This window comes from Poecile atricapillus, chromosome 1 (genome assembly GCF_030490865.1).
Source record: "Poecile atricapillus isolate bPoeAtr1 chromosome 1, bPoeAtr1.hap1, whole genome shotgun sequence".
In the NCBI taxonomy this organism is placed as follows: domain Eukaryota; kingdom Metazoa; phylum Chordata; class Aves; order Passeriformes; family Paridae; genus Poecile; species Poecile atricapillus.
Genome location: NC_081249.1, coordinates 76,363,356 through 76,388,783, shown reverse-complemented (window position 1 = coordinate 76,388,783; position 25,428 = coordinate 76,363,356). Strand labels below are relative to the sequence as shown.

At 37.8% G+C, this 25,428-nt stretch overlaps 1 protein-coding gene across 1 annotated transcript in view; it reads right to left on the bottom strand.

Moving 5' to 3' along the window:
- The window catches only part of PGR (progesterone receptor), a 32,093-nt gene extending 7,074 nt beyond the window's left edge, over positions 1-25,019 (bottom strand). The window contains exons 1-5 of the mRNA XM_058836571.1: positions 23,726-25,019; positions 22,328-22,479; positions 11,348-11,464; positions 4,464-4,766; positions 2,937-3,081 (exon numbers count right to left, since the gene is read on the bottom strand). Of these exons, the coding sequence (XP_058692554.1) occupies positions 2,937-3,081; positions 4,464-4,766; positions 11,348-11,464; positions 22,328-22,479; positions 23,726-24,885 (1,877 nt within the window). The 5' untranslated portion in view covers positions 24,886-25,019. The remainder of the gene's footprint in view (positions 1-2,936; positions 3,082-4,463; positions 4,767-11,347; positions 11,465-22,327; positions 22,480-23,725) is intronic.
- Between the last annotated feature and the right edge of the window lie 409 nt (positions 25,020-25,428).

The window sequence follows — 25,428 nt, the reverse complement described above, 5'->3', positions numbered from 1 at the left end:
CCATAGATTCTTGTATTTCCATAAAGATTTCAAAGCATAGAACTGAAGATAAATCTGAAACTCTGTAGAAAATTTGTATCAAAAGAATCTGTAGCAATTCTAGCCTGGTACTTCTAGGAGCAATGATATTATTTTGTAACATGTTATGTCTTTAAAGAAACTATTAAAAAATCTCACATGCTGAATAAACAGAGACATTAATACAACGTTTCCTAAAATCCCACAGAAGTAGCCAGAACAAATTACCAGGAAATACATAAAACTGCGTGGGTTTTTTCAGCACTTCGATAGCACTTTTCCCTCTGCAATTTTGGTATATTGAGTATATATTAATGCATATACTTATTAGGAGAGTAATTTTCAACTGAAATTACTGCAATGATAGCATTACAAAGTTTCTAATCTAAACTGAATTCACTGCACATTGACCTGATGATCCAATAACTTGGACTGACTTAAAAAGGTTGCATCCCAATCCAGATGAATTCGGTACAATAACAGGAAGATTAAATTTTGCTCCCCCGCCTGCTAGGCGGTTCAGATCAGCATTCCAACCTGACTACAGACAGTAACCTCAGCAATTAAAACAGAGGATATTTTCCATTTTAAGAAGACTTTTTCAATGCATTGAAGTTTTTTTTCCTTGTCATATAAGGTGTTACTGTTATCTTGAATGAAAATTATTTCAATGTTGTTCAATGTCTGATATCTTGTACCAGCTCTTAAATGACATAAACATAGAAATTTAATCTTTTAGACATGAATGGACTTGTTTCTACATCTACTTTAAATCTCTTTTTCTATTACCTTTTTGGTAGCATCTCTTCCTAATTATTATCTACAAAGAGCAATAGAAGCTTTCAGGGTTAGCAGTTTAAATGTTGTTCTTACTCAAATTTTTAGACACTGCAAAATACAAGTAAATCCTTGTAGGGAGTTAATACTAAGAAATCTTTGTCAAACCGGCACTACTGGCTTTCTTGGTCTGAAATTGATGCTACCAAGCATGTCCTTCCTGAGAGGTGTAACAACTCAGTTCACTAAATGATGGACTGGCTGTGACACAAGCTTTGGATTGTGGTTTCATGGTAATTATGAAACAACTGAGTGTGTGTTGCCCCTGCATAAGGAATTTCCATTATCTCTTTCTACCCCTGGGCACACACTCCTGTGATTCTGGCATTAGTGCCTGCACTCCCACATGGTGAGTCATGTTAGGGATCACCTCTACCCACTAATGAATGGCTTTTTCTGGGTTAGTTACCTCTCAGGCATATAAACTCCTTATCCATTTGATAGTGCAGCCAAAGAGTGTTTGGTCCAGCTTAGCTAAAGTCATGTGGATGCACAACCAGCACAGTTAACTTTATTGGCAGTGCTCAGCAGTTACCTTTGCTTAAAGTGAACCTGAAAGAACAAGCTAAGACATCATCTTAGACAACAAAGTTGTTTACATTTTACTGATCTAAAATCTAACTTATTTCCAATAAATAGTTGCAGTAATGATTCAGAGCATCAGTTACATTTTATATCTTTTTGTTTGTAACATCTCTAGTATGACCCTGACGTGAGGAATATGTTGTCAGCACCCAGCATAGATGATCTTGAGGTGACAATAAGAAGCTGATGGATTATAATCAGGGTTCATAAATCTCAACACCATTCCCAAAGAAAGTACTTAAAGTCTCCTTCACAAGGTGCCAGCAGTGGTCCAGAAGTGGAGTGATACTCCAAGACATGAAATTACTGCATAAAGCCATCTCACTCTGCGTTTCTTCTAAATGTAACCATAAGATGTATCATACTATGCCGGGACAACAATACAGTCAGAAATTCTTTCAACCTCATCACTTCTAAGTATTTCAACTTGTACAGCACAATTAATAAAAAAGGGAGAGGAAAGAATTCATTACACAACAACCTCACAGTGATTTACAATCATCTGGAAGAGAAAAGGTCAGGAGCTATAAGGTCAGCTCTACTATCTTCTATCTTCTATAAAGAACTTAACTGGGAGGATCTTGCACATCTATATATTTTAAAATCAGATGTTTAGGTCTGCAAATCTACCTCTAAATCCTTACACAGTATGTCTTACACACCTAGTTTTCTTTTAGTTTGCTTCATAGCAGTTGTTTTAGTATTTTAAGAAAATAAAAACAAACCAGAGAAAAATGTATTAAGGAAAAATAAATATAGGGATTAAATAATGTTTTACTGCTACTGGCAACCTCCCATGTACTACAACCAAAGAACATAAAATTACAACTCTGACAATATTAATTTGCAGAGCTAGAAAACTGACAAAGAATGAAATGACAATTATCTAAATTAAACAGCATAGTGAAGGAAAATCCAAGCCAAAAAGACCCTTCCCTCCCCCAGCAGAAAAGAGTAGTCTCAGATAATTTTTCTTTGATACTGAAATTCCTACTTGGTGTATAGTTCTCTTTGCAATTTTCCAACAACAAATGTAATTTTCTAACAAGAAATGCACATTAGAAAATCATTTTTATCATAAAGCGTCAAAACTGAGCATTTAGATGATAGGTGAACTGTTTGCAAAAACCACCCAAACAAAAAAACAACAAAAACCCACACTCAGTTCCATTTTGTAAACATTCACTCATGAGGAATTCAGAAGAATTAAAGCAAATCTTGTGACAGCACAATTATTATTTATTGATGGGTTTTTTTCTCTTAGATAATTAAAATACTATTTGAACTGCTTTTGCTTGACCATGTACACAGAATTGTTGGGGTTCCCACAAAACTCCTCCCAAAGTTGCTGAACTTTGATATGGCTGGAGGACTTGGCTGTTAGTTTTGAAACAGAACAAGTAATGAATGAAATCTTGGCCCCAATGGAGTCACAATCCCACTGGCACAAAGAAGTTCAAGGTGTTATTTATGTAACACAAGAGCGTTCTACTTACTCATTTAGAATCAGATCTGGTGCAAAATACAACATCTGACCACTGACATGTTTGTATGATCTCCACCCCATTGCAAAAACCATTAGACTCATCCAGGAATACTGGATGAGGGTTATCTGATCATCAATATGCAAATTCCGAAAACCTGGAAACGAAATTAAAGATAAAATACTTCATCATTCTTATTTAGACAGCGGCTAAGTAGGTGTTTTGAGACTACAAGTCTGAGCTATCAAATTCAGAACACCTAGAAAGACAAGTAGTTTTGGGGATGTAGCTCTCTGATGCTTGGGTATTAACTGCCTGTCTTTGATAGTTAGCCTCTTGCCTTTTTGTTCTCATCCAGTATTTCGAAATGTTCACACCAGAATTTATTGTAGCAAAAATGACTGTTTCAGAGGATATGAATGTATCTCTTTTTCCTTCGGTAAAAATATGACAGTTTGTAACATGATCACTGTAACCAACTCACATTTAATGTCGATAGCTTGAACACCAGTGTTCTTAACATAAGATGCTGCTGTCACACAAAAGCATCTATATACGAGTATCTTTCTTATCTCTAAAGAGAACTGTATTCAGTTGTGTGCTTGTGTTTGATAACTTTTGCTGTTTGATAAATTTAAAGATTTCCACAAATTATCTGAGTGAAATGAACAGCTTACTGCCACTGAAAGCAGTGCTCCTGTTCTTCACATGTTCCTGTTACTGCCTTCAAGCAAGCTTTGGCACTCATGCTCCTCCTCAATGAACTGGTTCAGCTCATGAAGACATCAGAAAAACACAGAGGGCTAACAAAAATGGTTTCTATTCTTCTCATTTAGTGAGATGAATCAATTCACTCAAGAGGTCTGGTAAGTGCCAACTGCAATGGGAAGAGCAGTGATTGAGACTACTGCCTCCTGCATCAGCAAAGTGTCAAACTGAGCTCACATTAAACTATATTTTCCAGGCTTTCTGCTCAATATATTGATTTCCATATATTCCAAGATGACCATGGTGATCTCTATCAGCATACAGAACACATTCATACATAACATAGATTTTTTTTTATTTTTTTTTTTTAATCCAGCAGTGGATCCTCATAACTACAGTTAATTCTCATTACCAGTCTGTCTGTGAGCTTCTTAGTCCTAATTGGTATTATTTATAAAAAAATTTCTTTGTTGCTTTCAAAAATTCATTTTAGTAATAAGAAGAATAAAGAATAAGCAGTTATACAACCTTTTTACTTCAAATGAATAAATAATAGAGTAAGAGGGGCTGGGGTAGAAAAGCAGTTATAACAATCACATACAGGAATTCTCTGAGCTCCTGTGCTTTCTTGGAGTGACTCTAAAGATTTAGACGGATTCTTTCAAATGTGCTTCCCTATTAAAATATTTGATTAGTTATCTGATAAGCAAAAGCTTAATAATTTTGGAACTTGTAAAAATTAACAGGCAGTCAATAATATTCTCCTTAGACTGCTTCTCCCATGAAATATTTGCTTAACTATAATTCACTTCATATAAGAAAGGATATTACCTGGTAGTAATTTAGACCACTTGACTACACAAAGAAGTTGCCTCTCACAAAGATGATTCAGACTGGTCAGCAAGGAACTTGGTGTTTCGGGTTTTGTATTGTCATAACCAGCATAGACAACTTCTGGCTCAATGCCTCGTAAAACACTTATCATTGGGGGAACAAACTGTATTTCTTGATTTGGAGAAAAGGACAGCCTTTGGGTTAGAGACTGGCTTTCATCTTGAAGGGCTGCTGGCTGCTGGAGTGCAACATCTAACGTTCTTACAACCTTAATTTTGTTAAACTTTTTCAATTTTCGACCTGAAAAAGAAAATTGTTGATCTGTTACAAAGAATTAACCAGTAACATTACTATTTTCCACTAGTGTTGGATTACACTTTTAATCTATACAAGGAAACTAGAACCGTCTTCAGAATAAGTTTTCTATTTTTGATTATTATGTAATTGAAAAATAATTATGGAAAAAATCTTAAGAGCTTCTCCCTCTGTATCCTACTCCCTTCACTAGAGGATGAACAGCACCCACCCATTAAAATTATTGCCATAAATTCTAGGTTACAGTAACCTCATAAACTGTTTTCTGGTTCAATTCCCACTGTTCTGTCACATGCCAACAGCTAAGCCAGCTGGCTCTACAATTCAGTTTCTATTTAACATAAATTAAAGATACTGCATCTTTAACTCCCTAATATTCAAAACCAATAATGTTAGTAAGCAATTACTACACACGGAAACTTCTTTCCTCCAGTTTCCTACGAGCATTTCAGTCTCATGGCTGAATCCTATTTTGATGCCCAAGGGATGAGTGAAAGACCAACAAATATTGTAAAACCACATCAATGCTTAAAAAATATTTCACTTCCTAAAGCACAATTTCCCTTTTTCAGTATTTTGATTGTTATTTCTGTACTGCAGTGGTACGAACCATACTAACTAAAACAAATTAATGGCTGAACTGCCTTCCAAAAATAAGCACAGCTACACGTTGTATGGCTATGGAAATATACAAGTTTAGGTAGAAATTCTTCAAATTTCTTTCATGGAAACAGTCTGGCAGTGCACCCTACAGACAGAGAAAATCAAACCTTCAGAGGTTCAAAGATATATAACACTCAGTGACATATTACTGGTTTCAATAAAAAGGCAAATCCATGCAGAGGTGACTACATGGAACACATTCGCTTTAAATAGATCCACAAAGATGATGAAAACCCTCGTGTGCTAGATCTTTAGTTCTGCCAAAGAAGCTTGTCTTAGGGAAAAAAGGATCAAAAAATGCAATAAACATACTGATATTTATGGTCTGATTTACATGACAGGGGGAGATGGCAAAAACAGTAACACTCATCATGCAATGACTTTCAGGGGTCATATTCCCACTAACTTAACTGCAGGCTTAATTAGTTTAGTATCATGTGCGCCAAAAATCATATGCTCATTTTATCACTTGTGATAACAATAAAAATATTTCTGATTAGAGATTTCTTAGTAAAGACCCAAATACAAAGTTACATATAATGTTACAGCTGAACCAAGAAAAAAAAAAAGTTAAACAAGAGCCCACAAAAGAATAGACAATTTATTATGCCAAAAGACCTAGAGCAAATTTTTATGATAACAAACCTATACATAGTCATAGACATGCTGGGAGTTTCCCACTAAGTATTGTGCAAGTAGGAAGGAAAACAGAAGTAACAATGCATTTGATAGTTCATAAATAATGATTTCAGGTATTTTCACAAATAATGGCTTCAGATACTTTTACAGTTCAGAGAACAATAAAGAAAGAAACCAAACAGAATTCTTATCACATGGAAATGTTAGTAGTTAATAAGTACCCATGTTTCCAAGTGACTAAATGTATCAGAATTAATGTCACACTGGTTTACAGAACTTCTTATGTGTTTATTGCTAATTATGTTGCTTAACAGCCACCAGTAAAATAACTCCACTTGTTACCTATCCACTGGAGAGGTGACTGTTAATAACTCACAGCAAACTTTCACATCTACAACAAGACCATGTCAAATTAATAAAAATTCTTAAGGACATAAGGAAAACAACAGAGATTTGACAAGAGCTTAGTTTATCATATGCTGTTTATAAAACAGGTAAGTTAGCAATGCAAGATAAATAAATGTCTCCATTTAGTCCCATAATGGGTAAGTAATACCAATCCACTCAGACAACTACTTTTCTTAATCCTATAACCTGTCTGTGCATATTTATACAGCACACATTTTTTCTGTAACATTTTAATTTTCTTTTAAGATAGCTAACCATTCAAGCAGTTTCTTAGTATTCACTGTACCCCTACCCTTGATTACTATGTAATATTGCTATATTACTATAGCATCTTTATAATGTTTGTGTTCTACATGTACCTAGAAAACATAAAAAATATAAAATATATTTATTCTCACTATCAGATATATTATTTTTGTCCTCACTACTTAATTATGTATTTTACTATTTTTTAACTAGGTATAAATAATAATATAGACAATCAGATGTTACTGATGGTAGACACTTTATAGTAAAAGGGCTGGGTTTTTAGTACAAGTCTAACATCTCACTACCCTTTTCTTTACCCTAACGAGGTGAAAAGCATCAATGATGTATTATTCTTGACAGAACACTATGGCTCTTACTTTAAGGTCACTATGCTCTTGCTCTTTGTGTAGAAAAACAAGCCGTGTACACCTTCAGGGGGTGTATACAAAGAGAAAGCAGCAAAGCAGAAGTAACACATCTTGGTTTTAATAAAACCTTTGATCCTACCTCAGAAAATATTACCTGGTAAATTAAATCACCTTTTTCTGCATGTAATCACTGCACTGTGGACTGAAAGCCGACTGAAATAATGAAGAGCACAGTAGCTTAGCAATACAGCTGAACAAGGAATCTGTGATAATCAACCTGGGAAAATTACAGATTCACTCATAATAAATAAGAGAGTTGAGTACTTGTTTATTCCAGGACCTGATCCAGCTACCTGCTATCCTATTATGTTTAAGATTAGAAAAGGGGTAGATTAATGTCTCAGGTTATGAGGTTATAAAACCCAAAGATAATTAACAGTTTCACAGGGAATGACAACTATGGTACAATGAAATGCATGTTTTTATTGATACTTTCCTTCTATAGATTAAGAAAGAAAAAGTCCACAGAGGGAAATAAATAACTGATGCTATTTTTTACTATTCTATAATTTACCTACAACAGATCTACAATTTCTTTTAGAAATATTCAGGGGTTTGAAATTGCTTTGAATTTACGGTTGAAAACTAGAGCGATTGTCCATGTAATAAAATACTACATTCTTATCTATATGGTTGAATAGGTGTACTTCTCTAAGAAGTAACTTTAATTTGATAATATAGTACTTTTTGGGATATTATCATTAATATCCTGTAAAATCTTAGTGCTTCTCATGTTAATTAAGCAAAATAGTAGGTCTTCACTTAAATCGAGGCCAGCATCAAGAAACTAGGTATCAGGGGTAAAAGAACAAAAATATCTCTCTGTAAATTCTAAACAGCAGAAATCAGAAACCACACAAAAAAATCTTGACTTATACAGGCTGTAAACACAAGAAGAGATTTTAAGAATTGCTGATTCTCATTCATTTAAAATACTCAAGGATGTCTCTAACTATGTAATTTGTTCCAAGAACTGGAGATTTGTGTATGGACATTCAACAGAGAATCAAAGATTCCAAGATGGAATGAACCTCAAGGACTATCCAGCCTTCCTTGGAAAAAGCACAGTCTAGACAAGATGACCCAGCACCTTGTCCAGATGAATCTTAAAAGTGTTCAACAGTGGGGGGTCCACCACTTCTCTTCAGGGATAATGCCAATGGCTTATTTTCCTCACTATGAAATATTTTCCCATTGTGTCTAATCAGAATCTCTCTAGGAATAACTTGTACTCTTTATTCCTTGTCTTTTCCATGTGACTGTTTGTAAAGAGAGTATTTCCTTCTTTGCAGTCACCCTTTAAATAGTGGAACACATGATGAGGTGTCCCCTAGTCCTATTTTTCTCAAGGCTGAACAAACTCAGTTCACAGTCAGAGAATCACAGAATCATTTAGGTTGGAAAAGACCTCCAAGACCATTGAGTCCAAACTTTGGCAACTAGAGCACTAAGTGACACATCCAGCCTTTCTTTAAACACCTCCAGGGATGGTGACTCCATCACCTCTCTGGGCAGCCCATTCCAAAGTTTAACAATCCTGTCTGTGAAGAATTTCTTCCTGATGTCCAAGCTGAAATTCCCTTGGCACAGTTTGAGACTATGTCCTCTGATCCTCTCATTTTAGGGAACTGTAGTTCCCTAGGAAAAGATGCCAACCCCCGTCTTCCTACACCCTCCTTTCAGGGAGTTGTAGAGGGGAAGAAGGTTGCTCCTGAGGCTCCTTTTCTCCAGGCTAAACACCCCCAGCTCCCTCAGCTGCTCCTCACAGCACTTGTGCCCCAGACCCTTCCCCAGCTCCGCTCTGGACACGCTCCAGCCCCTCAATGTCTTTCTTGCACTGAGGGGCCCAGAACTGAGCACAGCATTTGAGGTGTGGCCTCAGCAGTGCCGAGTCCAGGGGGACGGTCCCTGCCCTGCTCCTGCTGGCCACACCACTGCTGATCCAGGCCAGGATGCCATCGGCCTTCTTGGCCACCTGGGCACACCCTGGATCATGTTTAGCCTTTCCTCACACAGCAGGCTTCCCAGCCCTTTGATCACTGATGTCTTTGGGAATATTATCTAAGCCCTGTAACACTCCATATATGAATCATACTGTGTTGATCAGCACATCAAGCCACAATTAGGAAATATTGCTCACATGATACAACAAAGGAGTTAGAAATAGCAGACAAGCAAAAGGAAGAAGGGTAACAATAACCATAAAAAGAGGATTATGGTTAACAGCCTGTCTTGAGATTTTGTTTGCAGTTTATATTTTAAATCCTTATTTACAAATAGTCTCACTCCAATCTTCCTCATTTTTGGCCTACATCTGTCTTTTCTTCTTTCAGTACTAAGCATTCTATTTCAGCCTTCATAAAACAATAAGCTTGTTACTATGCAGAACAACGCTGAAACAAAAGGACTAGACAATGATAGTAAGTCATCTCACATTCTTCTGCTTGCTGAAACTGCTGCCTGTGATGTTGAAACACACAGACTTTAGTTATTGGTGTTACCCAGGGTATCACAAATGAAAATTCAGGCTAGATCATCATCAAACTCTTAGCTGTTCAAAATTTACAGGCAGGAATGAATTTTTATCTGTATTAATTTACACTCATTAGAATCATAAAATGGTTTGGACTGGAAGGGATCTAAAGATCATCTAGTCTAAGTCACCTGCCTTAGGCACGTATATATTTTAGAGGTCAAAATTGATCAAACCTTGCATGTTCTCCCAAATTTTAAATACCAGGCACTACATCTGCCAACTCCTCTTCCTGAATCTTCATTCTTACTCTGTATTTTCCACAGCCTGCTCAGGACCTCTGCCGCCTTGGCTTTCTCCTCTTCCAAAACTTGGCAAACAAGGTTCTGCCTTCGTAGTAATACTGTTTCCCTACTGCACTGGTACTCCAGTTTTAAAACACCACTTCCATCTGAGAAGGATCCAAAGGACATGTTCTCCTTTTGTCCCTCTCCTCTCAGCCCAGAGGCACCAACGTGCTTGTCAGCTCCATTTATTTTTTTATCTGAGAGGTGGCACTGACTGACCACGTAAGAATGACACAATGGCTGTGTGTGTGTGTCTGCAGAATGCTCCAGCTCCATGGAGCTCACATTCAGCTTACAGGAGCTGGAAACACAGAGCTGTGCAATCAAACTATCAGCCTGAAAACTATATACGTTTTAAATTATCAATGAATGCTGATCAGCAGGATAATGAAATTATGCACAGTATATAGTGCCAGCTCTTCCTTCAGGGATAAAAAACAATACTGAAACATGGGGGAAAGAATGTAAGGTTGAGCAGAGGAGAGAGACAGACAGAGGGATTTGATGGGATAAAATTGACTAGACTGGAAATAAAGCAGGTTCTTCTCCTTCCCTTTCTTTTTTTAAACTACCTTTAGGAACATATTCTTTCTATCATTTTTATATGGCCATTTTCTTATAATCTTAGACACATATTTTCAAGCTTTGTGCTGATCCAAAATATAAAAAAAAAAAAATATAGAGCAAAAATAAGCTGTAATAATCATTCCTGCCTGTAAGCACAGTAAAACTTGCCATGTGACTACCTGATTTTATACCTTGAAATCTGTACCTGTTTCCAAAGGCACAGTGCTCAATTTAATGTAATGGTACGTAAAAAACCCTATATCTGTTACTGGAAGAACTAATGCAAAGATGTGATTTCCCAGCACCTAGTAAGCAAAGCCTGACATATTGCTGCAACCACTGCCTGTCCCTCTCTGGGGGAACAGAAGGATACAATTTTGTTGACATGTACTCAAAGCAATAATGAAGAGTATAACAGAAATTAGAAGGGGACAGTAATGATTCCTGATTCTCATGTCAATTTCAATTTGCTTATTTTTTACCTAAATCAAATTACCTGATCCAAAATTATTAATAAATGCACATCAAAGACACAATTCCATTCTCCTTCCCTCCAAGAAAATGAATGTAAGGGTACACAGTGATTCCTACAGAAAGGTGTTTTGTCAGGGTTTCCAAATTCACTAAAGAAAAATTCTAAGATATTATGAAACATTAGGTAATTCTTCCAAAAATAACTTTTGAATGAGGTTGTAATTTTACAGTACCAAAATAATGTTGTTTAACCCCGACAGACTGAAGGTAGTGTACTTGACTGCCTATTTTTATAAATCCATTCGAAAAACAGCTCACCTCCCAGAACCATACCAGCTTGACAGCACTTCCTCAAGCGACACGCTGGGCAGTTCTTCCTACGGATTTTATCGACTATGCAGTCATTTCTTCCAGCACATAAATAGTTGTGCTGACCTGCAGGCAAGAGAAAAACAGGATTAATACTATGCTTTCTAACATGACAAAATTATTACTGAGTATAAATGTTTCAAAATAATTGAAGATTCAAAAATCTTGAACCATTAAATAACTCGTTCATTTTATGCTAACCTTTGACCAAACGTTATTATTTGAATATAATGTTTTATTTGGTCTGTTAAAGGGCAAAACCCCTCATTTATGAAATTCCAAAATTATTAGCAGGCAGCACGAACTGCTTAATAATTTAGCAATATTTTCTAAGTAAATCAAGCATGAGGACAAACCAATTGTTTCTTTAAAACTTACTTTTCTTTAAAGTTATTGATCCTGTTTGCAAAGAACTTAAGTAAATTTTGCTTGGATTGATATGGAGTTTCTGACAGCAAACAGAATGAAGAAGTTCAGGTAGTGCAGAAAGAAAGTCTTTTAAGCAAAGTAAATGACCTCTGATGGAGAAGCAGTTCTGTACTAAACTTGCTGAAATACCAGCTGACCAGGTGCAGCCAACACAGCCAAAAAGGACAAATAGAAGGAGATTGTAACTTTGTGGTTTAGGTTAGCTCAATTAATTGTTTAACTCTGAATGATACTGTTAGAAAGAGCCTGTCATTAGTGTATTGAAATAGAGTCCTTTCAATTAAATTAGCTTTCAGCAAAGCAAAAGATCAAATGGAATATTGTGAATATGGACCTCCAAACATAACAGAACTCAGTACCAAACCATTTAAATTTTCACTGATTTCTAGATCTAGAAAAGAGTTAGTGCTGAACCATGTGAAACAATGCATTTGTTTCTGTGCTAATATTTTTGGAGATAAATAATTTACTTCTTAACCATACCTTTAAAAGAACCTGTTTGGTTTTAGTGACAGAAACACAACTGTTGGAAAATAATTTTCATAACAATTTCTTTTTCTTTTTTTTTTTTAGAAAACTACAGGTAAACAAAAACGGTTTCCTCACACATTGCCTGGCAACAAAAAAGTCCTTAGCAATGTTCTAATCAGAAGAAATTCTCAGTTACTTTGTACCAGTAATTCTAAGCCTGGACTCCTCCATACAGGGAACATTACCAAAAGTAGATGAATGAATAAAAATTTGTCTTGCTATTGGCCGCAGACCAGTAAGCAAAAGACTTATTTTGACCAAGTCTTCCTCAGGATTACTTGCATTTTTAACTCGTCTTTCTTTGCCTTTATAAGCTACAAAAAGCATTCAGTCTTTTGATTAGCAACAACAAATTTAGAATTCTGTTAGTTTAATTAAAATCCATGAGTATTATCTCAGCTGTTTGGCATTCTAATGTTTTAATACACAGCTAATTTACAAAGGAATGCTGAAGTATAGTTAAAGTTTTCTTTGTGTTTGTCTTGTTTTGGGGTTTTCTTTTGTCCCCTGAGATTTCTTCTGGACCTCTTTTCCAGGGAATCTGCTAAGTCTACACAAGATGGTCTGAATACATATAAACCTTGTCCTGCTTATTATAAATCTAAGACTGAACATTTTTGACATTTACAAAACAAATCATAATTGAATCACAGTCATGAAAACTACACTTCCATGTTTATATGTTCTGAAGTTTCAGGTTGGACAGGATTAAACAGACTCTGCCAGAAATTAAATACTACTAGAATTTAGGCACAGTAAAATTTGCTTAAAATCCAAAACCCTGCCAACCCAATTCTCTCAGGGGATTATGGTGACAAAAACTCAGGCACATCTTGATGCTTACTGTTAACAACTTCGTTCTTTTCAAGACTTTTAAGAAACTACAGTCATCTTGCACTTCACTTATACCTTCATGTGAGTTTTCCATTGCACTCATCTCTACCCCACCTCTCCCTGAGACCTTCTTTCCCAAAGTGTATTCCACTCATTTTGATTCAACTGGAACTTATTTAGAAAACATTTCTAAATGTCAAATAAGATTCAAGTATTTTTGGTATTTTCCAGTTTCATCAGCAAAGGATTTTTTTTAATTGCAGTGATCTGTGTGGATTTAATCTCAATATATAAATCTGAGTGTACGTTGCCATTTGAAATAACTTCTAACATTGTGCAAAGCTGGGTCCTGAGGAACTGTTACTTGCTTGACATTAATATTTTATGGAGAGCAGCCATCTGAAGGAAAAGTTGTGTAAAAAAATGAACACATGCCAGATATTTGCCTAATTTCAAAATTACAGGGCAATATTCAGTTAGATGAAGATGTTTGGAAGGTTTTCCTGGAATGATAAAATATGTATCTGAAAATGTATTTGCTACAGTTCAGTCTTCAGGATTACCTAGATTTGAACTAATTGTCTTCAATACTTGGGCATTGCAATTATACCAAATGCATGTACTAACGAAGTACCCAAAACCCCCATCAAGATAAAATCACCATTCAATTAGTAGCTTGATATTCAGCATCTTTCCTATGACAACTGTCATTATAATCAGGAAAACAAAAAATGAAACAAACAAGCAAACAAAATACTCAGGAAAAAAACAGAATAGCAGTATTTTAGTCACTAGAATATAAGTTTGAAATTAAGGTTGCTATTAACATTTCTTACAAAAATATGAACCTGGGAACTTTCTGGCAATTGGCCCATATTCAGAAAGCTTCACCCACTGTTAACATTCCTATGCATGTTTACTTTTCACTGTTTTTTGAAAGTGCACGTTGAGGGTCACTCTCAATGTATTGGCTCGTGACCAGCTTAACGGAGAAAACACAGAGATGATTTTATCTGCCACTTAAATGTTCTAGATTCTAGTAGGATAGTATTTTTTAAACTTCCATCAAAATCCATTAGTGTTAGCAAAGCTGAATGTTCTAATGTAAGCAGGCAAACACAATTTTAAGTCTTGTAATGACTACTGCTATCCTGAGAAGTTTTTAATCCAAACAGTGCTCAAAGTAGCACATACAATACCATGACAAAAATCTGACTTCTGGAAGCTAAGAGAACAGACTAGGCTAGACCCTAGCTTGTGGAAAACCTGACTTATTAGAGTAAATACAGGGTAAACCTTACCCTGAACATGCTCTGACAAGACGGGTTTTCCACAGCTGGGCAAACAGTCTGGCCTAGTTCATCCTTTGTAAAATGGGAAGTAAAACTCTATTGATTTTAGCCCAGATCTAAATGTAACACTCTTCTATTTACACTTTCAAACTGTAAAACAGCAAATGTGGGTTGAATTTACCTCTCATTATGTGATTTTTTTTTAGTCTTGAAGAACTAGGAATCTATACTACAGTCTCCATGTGCCTGTATGCCGTCCCATGCTATTAGTCTCCAAGATTCCACACAATTCAGATAATGTTGTTGGAGTTGTTTTGGTTTTTTTATTTAAATCTGATTTTATTTCTGTGTGTTTTCTCTAAAATAGAAAAAGTCCCTAAAGTGAGACTTCTGAATCTAACTACTTACCCAGAACCCACGTCCATCACAGACTTTACCATTCATTATCTTTTGATAAAGATGTAAATTTCCCTCTCAGGCCATTGAAGTAAAATTCTCACTTCCAGTTCTTAAGTAGGTGCTGTGACTTCCACTCTGTAGCCTATATCAGTATAAAGACCTGCTATTAATGCAAGTCTGCTCCTCAGCAAAGAATTAAGGATTCAGTGGACCAAAGAGGACAGAGTGGAAAGCAAAGGAACTTGTGAATATGTTCCATCCTGGAATCTAACTGAAATAATGAAGAATTTCTTTCTTCATAATAATATATTTCATAGTGAAAGCAATAAAAATGATTGTTTATAACATCCTTGACTGACTCTTTCCTCATCTTGCATACTCATCTCAAAATCTTCACATCTTTGGGAACCCTATTGCAACCCTATTGTATTTTTTCCTTCCAAAATCACTCCTCCAAAGAGAATATAATTTGTAAATGATATCTACAAAACAGAACAATTAAATGTAGTTGTCTTGTCTTCACTCACTTCTAGACAGAGTCAAAAGTTACAATATTGCTTTTTAATCTTTTTTTTACATTTTCCTGTCTGTTCCACCATTTCTAACAAGAAAAAGACAGAAAACAAAATGAAAATCACAGAAAACCAAAATGAATCAAGATTAACTCATAATTCATGGCAACTATAATGAACTGCAAGATTAGGAATACTGTTTCATATTGATTTTCAGTTGGTTTGCCTAGACTCTTTACCACTGCAACACCTTGAAATGTATAAAGTCTTGGAGTCTAAATACAGGAACTGACAATAGTAAAAGCTTTCCACAGCTAATACCCTTTCAGGAGGATATGGTAGCTTCTACAAGTCACTATTTCCAGCTCTTTTTATGGTATTGTGTCACAATAGTTCCTTGGTCACAATTTTTAAGTAAGTAACTACATCAGGGATATAAATATGTAAAATAATGGAAATGCCAGCATATTTGTCAACAGGAGGTCTGTTTCTTACAAATACAAAACATGGGATTTGAACACAAGACCTACTTTAAAAACACACCAACTATCTCAGAGGTGCATAGCACTAAAGTATCAGTTGTTCTCCTTTTAATCCTTGAGTGTTATATTCTTCTATCAAGATAAGACTCTTTCTATTTGCATTTCAGTCATCCTATCATTCTGGTTCTAGTGGAATTATCATAGCACATTGTCATAACTTTTTTCATGTATATTTTCCTTATATTCCTTGACTTGTTCTGCAGCTGAACCAGTGGGACAGGTTCATTCACTACATGAGCAATAAAGGTGGAAAAAACCTAGAAATATTGGTAGGAGAAAAAAAGCAATGTGCAAAACCCCAGACATTACTGCCTCTAAATTGAAACACCTTAGATTAATTTGATTTTATTTGATTAATTAGATTCTAAAGTGCAGACATCTATCAAAACACTAGTGATGTATTGGTGGTACATCATGAATACTGTGGAACAAACACACAATTTAAGACGAGGGACATCTTCAAACCCAAATCTACTTTTAGCAGAAAACAGTTTTACTATAAATACTTACACTTTACATACTTTTGTGATATAATATACAAATAATCTAATACTTAAAATAAGTATAATTTTTATATGTGATATAATTTAATGATATGTATAATATTTTTAATATATATTACTTAAACAATATGAAATTAATATTTTATACACTTATCATATTTCTTTTATATATTACAGACCTATATTAGCTACCTTGGTGATGTGGGTAGGATTCGTATCACCAAATGTAGACAGTGCACATGGTCTCTGACACTCCTCTATGCTCAGTGCTCAGAAATAGTTACTGTTAGTAGTACTAGTAAATAGTACCGCTATTTTCATCACAAGTACATATTAGAAATGTCACTGAATTTCTTCCTAAAGTTTCTTGTTTTTCTCCATTCACCATAAAATGAACTTAAGCAGTTCAAGTTTCTCAAATTGTACACATAGGAAGTTAGAACAGGGTATTGCAAGCCTGAGCAGTCAGTTGCTGGTGCTCTTTAAAACAAGCAGTTTTGCACTACCTGAAATAGCTTCTAAACCACCTGAAAAGATGTTTAAGATAATATATGATGCTATTTCTAAAACACTAAGTAAAAGTTAAACTAAAAATTTTAGTAACTGACATTCCTGCAGCTGATTATGTACTAATGCATGTCTATTAGGAAAACAGTGGTAAAGTCCCAGTTAGAGCAGTAGGAAGCCCAGCATCAGCATACCAAAAAAGTCAAAGCACCAGAACAAATGACACCTCAGCTCACTTCACTTGCTGTGCCGCATATAAACCAATTCATCACATTGCTGCTTGTCAAACTGCTGGACAAGAAATCCTTTTGAAGTCACAAGTACGTTGAAGATACAACATTATGTATCAATGCAGATTTTCTTCTCATTTTCATGATGTAAATTCTTTGAACTCACAAAAGTGCCATTTTCTATCTGTGTTTTAGGCTCCTCACTAAAGCAATTTTTTACATTTGAATTTGAATATACACTTAAGCTTACTGTACTTTAACACATTTTGGCCATGTGCAAAACAAAAGAACTTCAATAACATCAAATCTGTTATATTGAGTGAAAAGCCTTTCTATCTCTCAACTTGCCATGTGTATGTTTTTTGTGTTTGGATGTTTTCTACTTCATGAACACTTCATCACCATCAGGTTTACAGTACATGTGTACCAAATTCTGATCTCAAGATCCAGACTGGAAAGTTGTATTGAAAATTAGAAAATCCTTGAGAGTTAGGAGAAAAAGGAACTTTTAACACCTGCTTCATCAAGTCTACAGCTAAAAGGGTCTCTACAGTATTATTGCTGCCTGTTTTCAAAGAGGATTTTCTACTAGTGGTTGGCATTTTTTTAAATACTTGGCATTCTTTATTTTAGATTCTTTAGCTATGGAAAAGCACAACTGTTTAGACAAGCAGTCTTCCTTATGCACATATTGCACTGAATAACATCTTATAACTCTGATAAGGTCAGATAAGGTCAAACTTTATCAAAAAGTTTGGTTGAAGTTGTGATCAACCTTCTTACTGTGTAGGTGCAGATCATCATCAATTACTCCATGGACCCTCTCTAAATACAGACAGTGAAAACCCTCATGGAAATCCTACTTTCTGCCAGTTTACCAAATTCAGGCCTCAGAGAGTAGAAAAGTTGAGCCTTGGTCAGTTAAAAGTTATGTGCAAAATAGGCTTGAGCTTGTTCCCTGATGCCATTGATGCAACAGAGTTGCTACCCTGACCTTAAAGCACATATTAAAACTAGACAAAAGTTATACAATCATTTGGGCAAGTTTGTAACACGTTCCCAGGTATTTAAACAAGCCAGGAGTCAGCTTCTGACCGACCTGCTGTAATATCATGTATTCATGTTGGTCTCAGACTCTGGGTTTGGGCAACTACTTTTCCTTAGATATTAATAATATAAATAAAGTGCAAATATAAACAGAGAACAAAAAAATAAGAAATGAGGCTTTATTATAGGAAAAACAGCACCTGAATTTTTTTGCAGGATTTATGTAATTTAAAATTTTCATTAGCAAAACCACTGCAAAAGAGACACTTTCAACAGGAAAGCAATATAATGCAGGCTACCAAGAAATCCTGTGTTAGCAATAGTCTAACTCCAGACTGTGTAACCCAAAACTGAACACTGGGTTCCTGTTCAGAGACAGACATTTTACCATGGTGTTCCACAAGCATTTTTATCATATCTATCCGGCATGGTTTTACATGAAGGAATCTTAATAAGACATCACTAATAACTGTTTGGCAATTTAGTCCTAGTAAAGTAAAAGTTCATTTATTGATCTTCATTCTTCTCATGCCCTGTTAGAAATATTCTCGTCCATGTTTTGCTATTATGAATGAGATATACTGGTAGCACTTAAATAGTGTCTGATCATCAACAGCCATTTACTTTGCAAATATAGTAATTCTACATATTTGAAAGCATTTTGCATATTATTTCTGAATTTTTTTGATTTCTATCTCCAAAATGCTCATCACTCTTATCTCACTGACAGGAATAGCATTACCCCATCAGGACAGTGAATCCAATTTTGTCTTTTCAAATTTCTTTACTGAATATAAATAGTAGTAACTTTCATTGTTTTCATAATGCTCAAAGGAGATCTTTAAAGCTTTTTTTAAAAGCTTTGTGACTTCTTTGTACATTAAGAAAATCTACATACTACTAGCTATTAGTAAGGCTCCAACAGAAAACTTCTAAATGCAAATAAACATTGACTAGGAAAAAAACAACCCAGTATCTTTGTCCCTTCTCTCCTCCTCACTTGCAGTACTAACTTTTTTACATATCTGCTATACTACAGGTTCCCAAAGAAAGGACTTTCATTTTTGTTTAACCTGCTTCGAGATGCTGCCAAGAGAAAAAAAATGTTTATTATATTAACACCAACCTTTTCTTCATAAATATATTTGTATATATCTATCTATATACGTAGATAGCCACATATGGGGTACCAAGAACCCAAAAGACAGAAAGTATCTACAAAGTCATACATATCTTACAATTCAGTGCCAAGAGACATTCTTATGTAATCTTTGTGACCCTCCCACAACTCCGACTCCTTGTTAAATTGTATGGGTATGTAGTACCTACATTCAAATGTATGATTAAATCATAATTAGTATATACAGTTTTAAATGATTGTTCAGGCTGGGTATTGTAAATAATCTGTTTTTATTTTAAAAGGACTGGATATGGAAAAAAAAAAAGAATTTTCTGGATAACATAGGAGTCCATTTTATTAAAATGGAAGTGTTTAACCAATAAAGTATTTTCCTCACACCTGGGAAAGTAAAATAAATGGTGTATGAATAGAACAATTTCTGTGAAAAAAAATACAAAAAATACATAAGCTGTTTGATTTAAAACAGCAACTACATCTCAGATTACAGAAAAAAATAAAACAGAAAATAGACATTTTCCAACAAATGTAATGCTACTATATCAAGTACTTTATCTATGTGAAAAAACCCATAACATACAAAAAAAAATCTCAAGATAGAGAAAATCCATGAAATAGCAAAAGTCAGCTATTTCCAATCATGTTTTAATTTCTCATAAAGATCAGTTATGTATGAAAAGCAGAGTTTTGACCAGGAAATTTTACTCACAGAATTTAACACTGTATTTGTATGTATTATTATTAAAAAACCCCTATCTCTGTAGTAGAACTAAAAATTTTAAAAGGTAAATAATTCCTTTACACTCAGAGAAATGATGGGCAGGGGGGTCATTATATGGAAGAAATATGCCTCAAGTTTGTATGATTGCCAGTGAATTTTAAACACTATTCTCTATTGCATTTAAAATACAAACACTCTGTTTCTTCTTACAGAGGAGCAATTTTCCACCATTATTTCTGATATGATTTTTTTAAAAGAAAAGTCAATATAAAAATAAAAAAAAATATAGAAAAAATTAAAGTCCATATAAAAACAAATATCTATCAATATACTGGATTATTTCAGTGCTGATATATTTATAGTACACTGCAATGAAAATAAAAAGTCCATCAGTCCATCTCTAAGGAACCCCCTGCAGTCTTGCACTCTCTACACAAAATCAGGTACAACTGTATTTGTTCATCTTGCCAATGGCCACACTGCTCATTGCCTGACATTGCTTCTCGTCACATCAAATAACCTGTATCTTTTCTGGGTACAGTCAGGTTTCTGATGTACATTCCTGAATATTTTTGAAAATCCTTACTAGAAAACCCAAACACACTTCCTCAACAGACTCTCAACCTGTGGATTAATTTAAAAACTAAAATTATGAAGTTGCTATGTAAAACCTAAGACTTTTGTTTATGCAACAGCACTGACCTCTCATTTGTCCCTAAATAAATCTATATTCTTATTCTTATTCTCTGGTAAGACTCTGCAAATATAGACTTTGAACAGTCTGTGAAAACAACTTTAAGATGTTCCTTTTATTGTTATATTCCCTCTTAACATTTTTCATTTAAATAATTTTGCTGAACAGTAATATGCTTTTGAGCAGGTTTGTCTACTGCAAAGAGAACTGGGAACTAAATTAAAAAAGAGATGAAATCAAAAAGTAAAATTTATTTTTAAATATGGTACTCATAAATTACACTACACTTAGTATTTAAACTTCAACTCCCTGACCTTTTTAAAAAATATTTGGCTGATTTAGCAAAACATAGCAAAAAAATGCAAAGCCAAACTAAGAAACCAACTAACATTCGGTGAAATTTAAATATTTTCCTGCATGTTACTTAAGAGTTTTGCAGCCTAACACAAATATCTCTAGTAGTTTTCTCATGGAAACCCCTTGATAGCATTAGAGAAAATGTGGCACTGGCTCAAAAGTTCACTTAGACCACCAAGACCACTTTGCAAATATTTAATGTTAAAGGAAGAACATGAGCATATACTTAAAGTAGAAAGTAACAGCACAGTGAAACAAAAAATCTAATTATATTATTATGCTAAGCTTTTACTTTGCTAATATTCCCCTTTTCATTTGGAGAGAGATAAACTCTATAAAGCAGAAAAACCAATGTATCACAACAAGAAAATACAAGATGCGGCGGTTTTTTTATTTTATGGAATCCTATCCATTTGAACAATGGTTTTGTTAAATATATGGAACAGAAATTTGAATATCCTAGTTCTGGCAGCATCAGATAAAAATCAAAACAGGAGACAAAGCCTAAAAAGTAGAAGGATTTGTTTTACTCCTCGATCTGTTGAACCACATAAAACAGTCTCCTCTTTTATTTGTAATCAAAATCTCAGTGGATAAGGCGTATAATATAATACAAAATGAAAAAATAAACATACATATTGCTACTGTTTCATTAAACTTGCAGCTTGACTTTGCAATCTAACAGCTATTTGGAACAAGTCAAACACTATTATTATTATGACTTGAAATAGTTTTGTGAAATTTTAAATACTTCCATAACTCCCAGGAAGCCAACACTGCACCTTGCAAGCAAGAAAAATGTCATGACTTAAGAAAGAGAACAAAGCCAAAATAAATTTTTATCTGCCTATCCTTAGTTCATACCCATAATATTTTCCTTTGAACACCATTTATACTTTTTTAAAACAAGTTGTGTAATGCACAAAATTTTTATTTAACTCTGCCTACCTGGAAAGATTAACTGATGAACAGAAAATATTAAATAGCAAAAAAGTAAAGTAAAACAAATAATACTAGAAAAATCAGTTAAGCAAGAACTTTGTCAATATCCACTGTAATATCTAAACAGAGTTGATAAAACAAAAAAAAAAAAATTCACTACTGTGATAACATTTATAGAAATGAGCAATAAATAAACCTAGTGCCTAGAAGACATATTTCAGGTAATTAGGAACAATGGCATCATATAATACCTTCCATTGCCCTTTTAAAGAAGACTTTACAACTTCCACAGGTAAGTACTCCATAGTGGCAACCTGAAGCCTCATCACCGCAGATGAGACAAATCTTCTGGGGTAGTGATTCGAAACTGAACTGAGAACTTTGGCTGGTTTCTGTATCTGGCCTTGAGAAGAAAAAGAATTAAAAGAAATGAAAGATCTGGTTTTGCACAGTTAACTACTTACCTGTATTAATAAGCTTTATATTAAAAACTTCATTTTAAAATTAGTAACCAAGACTCAGAAGCACACGAAAAACCTAAAGCATGATTACCTTTCTGCTTAATGGTTTGTCTCTACTCTGGTAATACAGGAAACCATTGCAAAAAAAAATCATAACTTTATATTTTAAACCATTTAGCAAAAAGGGTACCATCTAGACAATCCCTTAAAATGTTCATCTTCCTCAGAACAACTCTTGTGACTGGAGTCATAGTGATGATTTTCTTTTCCCTGTACAGAGACAGAATCAGATATATGTCAATTGAATTTCAAAGACCTCTTTCATATGGGAAATAGGAAATTTAATTTCAACTAGAAAAATCTTTAACAATCAGTTTTCCACCCCCCATTCAGCTGCATGGCTCTCAGCAGTAACTAAGTCTGATGGGGATATCAAGGATAGTTCCTATTTGTCTGCAAGAAAAGGCAGACTAATCTAGGTAACCACTGCATTCACTAAAATAAAGGATTTCCATTGAAACTCTAACATTGCATGCACCTGTTGTTCCGTTTATTTCTATGTAATGCACAACTGGGCATGACAGTACTCCATTTCATTCTAGCAAATCAATATACAAGTGTTTCAGTTTCCTTTTTCGTGTGAAATCAACCCCTTTTTGTGGGTGGGGTTTTTCGGGCGGTTGTTTGTTGGTCTGGATTTTATTTCAACAAATTTTTGGAAAACATTTAGGTATTGATGAATGCGGTATCTCTGAAAGAGAAGACAAGCTAGAAAACCTGCACGGCCTCCCCGGGGCAGGGCAGTGGTTCGGACATCGGGTGGCCCTCATGTCCCGCAGCGGTAAGAAACCAACATCCCTGGAGCGGCATCGTGCCCCAAGCCGCGAGGTGCCAGCTGCGGAGCCGGGACACCGCGGCGTGCTCGGGCAGCGCAGCGAATGCCAACGGGGCTGCGGGCACTACCTAAAAGCCCAAAAAGGCCCTCGCCCAGAGAAACTTCTCTCGTCCTTTCCTCAGCATCCCCTTAATAGCCCCGCGAGGTGCCCACCGCTCGGCTCGCCCGCCCCTCCGGGGAAGGAGGACGAGGAGGATGAGGAGGAGGATGAGGAGGAGGCGCGGAGCTCTCCCGCCGCGCAGCGCGACCCCCGGTCCCGTCCCTCAGCGAGCGCCGCGCCGCCCCCGCCTTACCGCGCGTAGCCGAGGTAGGGCGGGCAGAGCTGGGGCAGGCCCTCCTTGAGCACGGCGGCCGGGAAGCCCAGCGGCTGGTGCCCGTTCAGCCCCAGGGCCGGGTAGAGCCCCGGCGGCGCGGCCGAGGTGGAAGGCAGGCTGTCGGGCGGCGCCGCCGGCCCGAAGGCGCTGGCCAGCAGGGTGGGCTCCGCCTTGTAGAGGACGCACTCCAGCGAGGGCTCCTGCCCGGCCCGCGGAGCCTGCGGGTAGTCGTGGCAGCCTGCCGCGGGGCTGGCCCTGCCGCCCGGGTAGCGGGCAGCGAGGCCGAGACCCTCCTCCTTGATCTTCATTACGGGCTGGATGTCGCCGTAGGCGAAGGGCCCGTCCTTGGCGTCGGGCGGCGGGAAGCCGTAGGCCGGCAGGTACTGGCCGGGGGGCGAGCAGCGCGGCCCCGCGCCGCCCTCGTACTCCGCCCCGTCCAGCAGCTGCCGCGTGCGCGAGGCCAGGAAGGCCGAGTTGAGCGGCAGCAGCGGTACGTGCAGGTATTCCTGCCCCGGGTCCCCCGCCCGGGACCCGCCGGGCAGCGCCCCGACACCGGGAGCATCGCCCTTGGGCGCCGCGGCGGGACCCTCCGCGCCGGCCCCCGGCCCCGCCGGCCGCGGCTTTGCGGCGGGGACCAGGGCGTCGCTGGGCGGCCAGAGCGTGGCGGGCCGCGGCGGGGGCTGCGAGGGGCCCGGGGCGGCTTCGGCCGCCTTCTGCGAGGGGCCGCTGCTCATCGGGCCGTCGGACGCCGCCTCCGGCTCGAAGAAGGACCAGGGTGCCGCGGGCACGGTGGAGCTGGCATGAGCCGCGGGCGCCAGGAAGGTTTCCAGGACGGTGTCCAGGGAGTCCTTGGCCGAGAGGGAGCCGCTCCCTGGCTGGTAAGAGAGGGAGTCCCGGCCGTCCTCCTGCTCCAGATGCTGCTGCTGCTGCGGCTCTTCCTCCTCCTCCCCTTCCTCCTCCTCCTCCTCTTCGTCCTCCTCCTCGTCGCTGCTCTTGGGGTAAAGCAGCCCGTCCAGGGAGATGTCGATGGACGCCGCTTCCTCGCGGAAGGGATCTCTGCCGGGCTGACCCTGCAGCAGGACCGCCCCGTCTGTGGCAGGCGGAGGCGCTCTGGGCTCCTTGGCTTTCACCTCGGTCATGCTGGCCCGGGGCAGCGATGGACGCCGGCGAGTCTCCAGCAGCGACAGAGTGCGGGCAGCCGGGCAGCGACGGGGTGCGAGCAGCCGGACGGCTCTTCACATCCTGGACGTGCCCGCTGTGCCGATGGCGCGGGTCCTGCTCACATGGTGCTGCTCTCCTGGGGACAGCTCTGCCCCGGCCCCAGCCGCCGGAACGGGGGAGACTCGGAGCCGGGGGCGGTGCAGCCTGGATGGGGGGAAACGATGGGAGCGTGTGTGGGAGGCGTGCAGGAAAGCAGGGTGCTGCCGGGCTCCGGCGGCGGCGGACAGGCTGACTCCGTGCTCCGCTTGTCCCCCTGCTGCTTCCCACCGCTCCACGCCCCTTCGCTCGTCCCTCCCTCCCCGCCCCTCCTCGCCTCCAGCCCCGTCCCTTACCGAGGATCTGCGCTGCGGGGCGCGGGCTGGCGCCTCCCGGTCCCACCGCTCCGCGCTGCCTCTGGGAATCGCTGCTCCTCCAGCGGCACTTCCATCGGCTCCTCCTCCGCTCCGCCTGTCCCGCTCCCA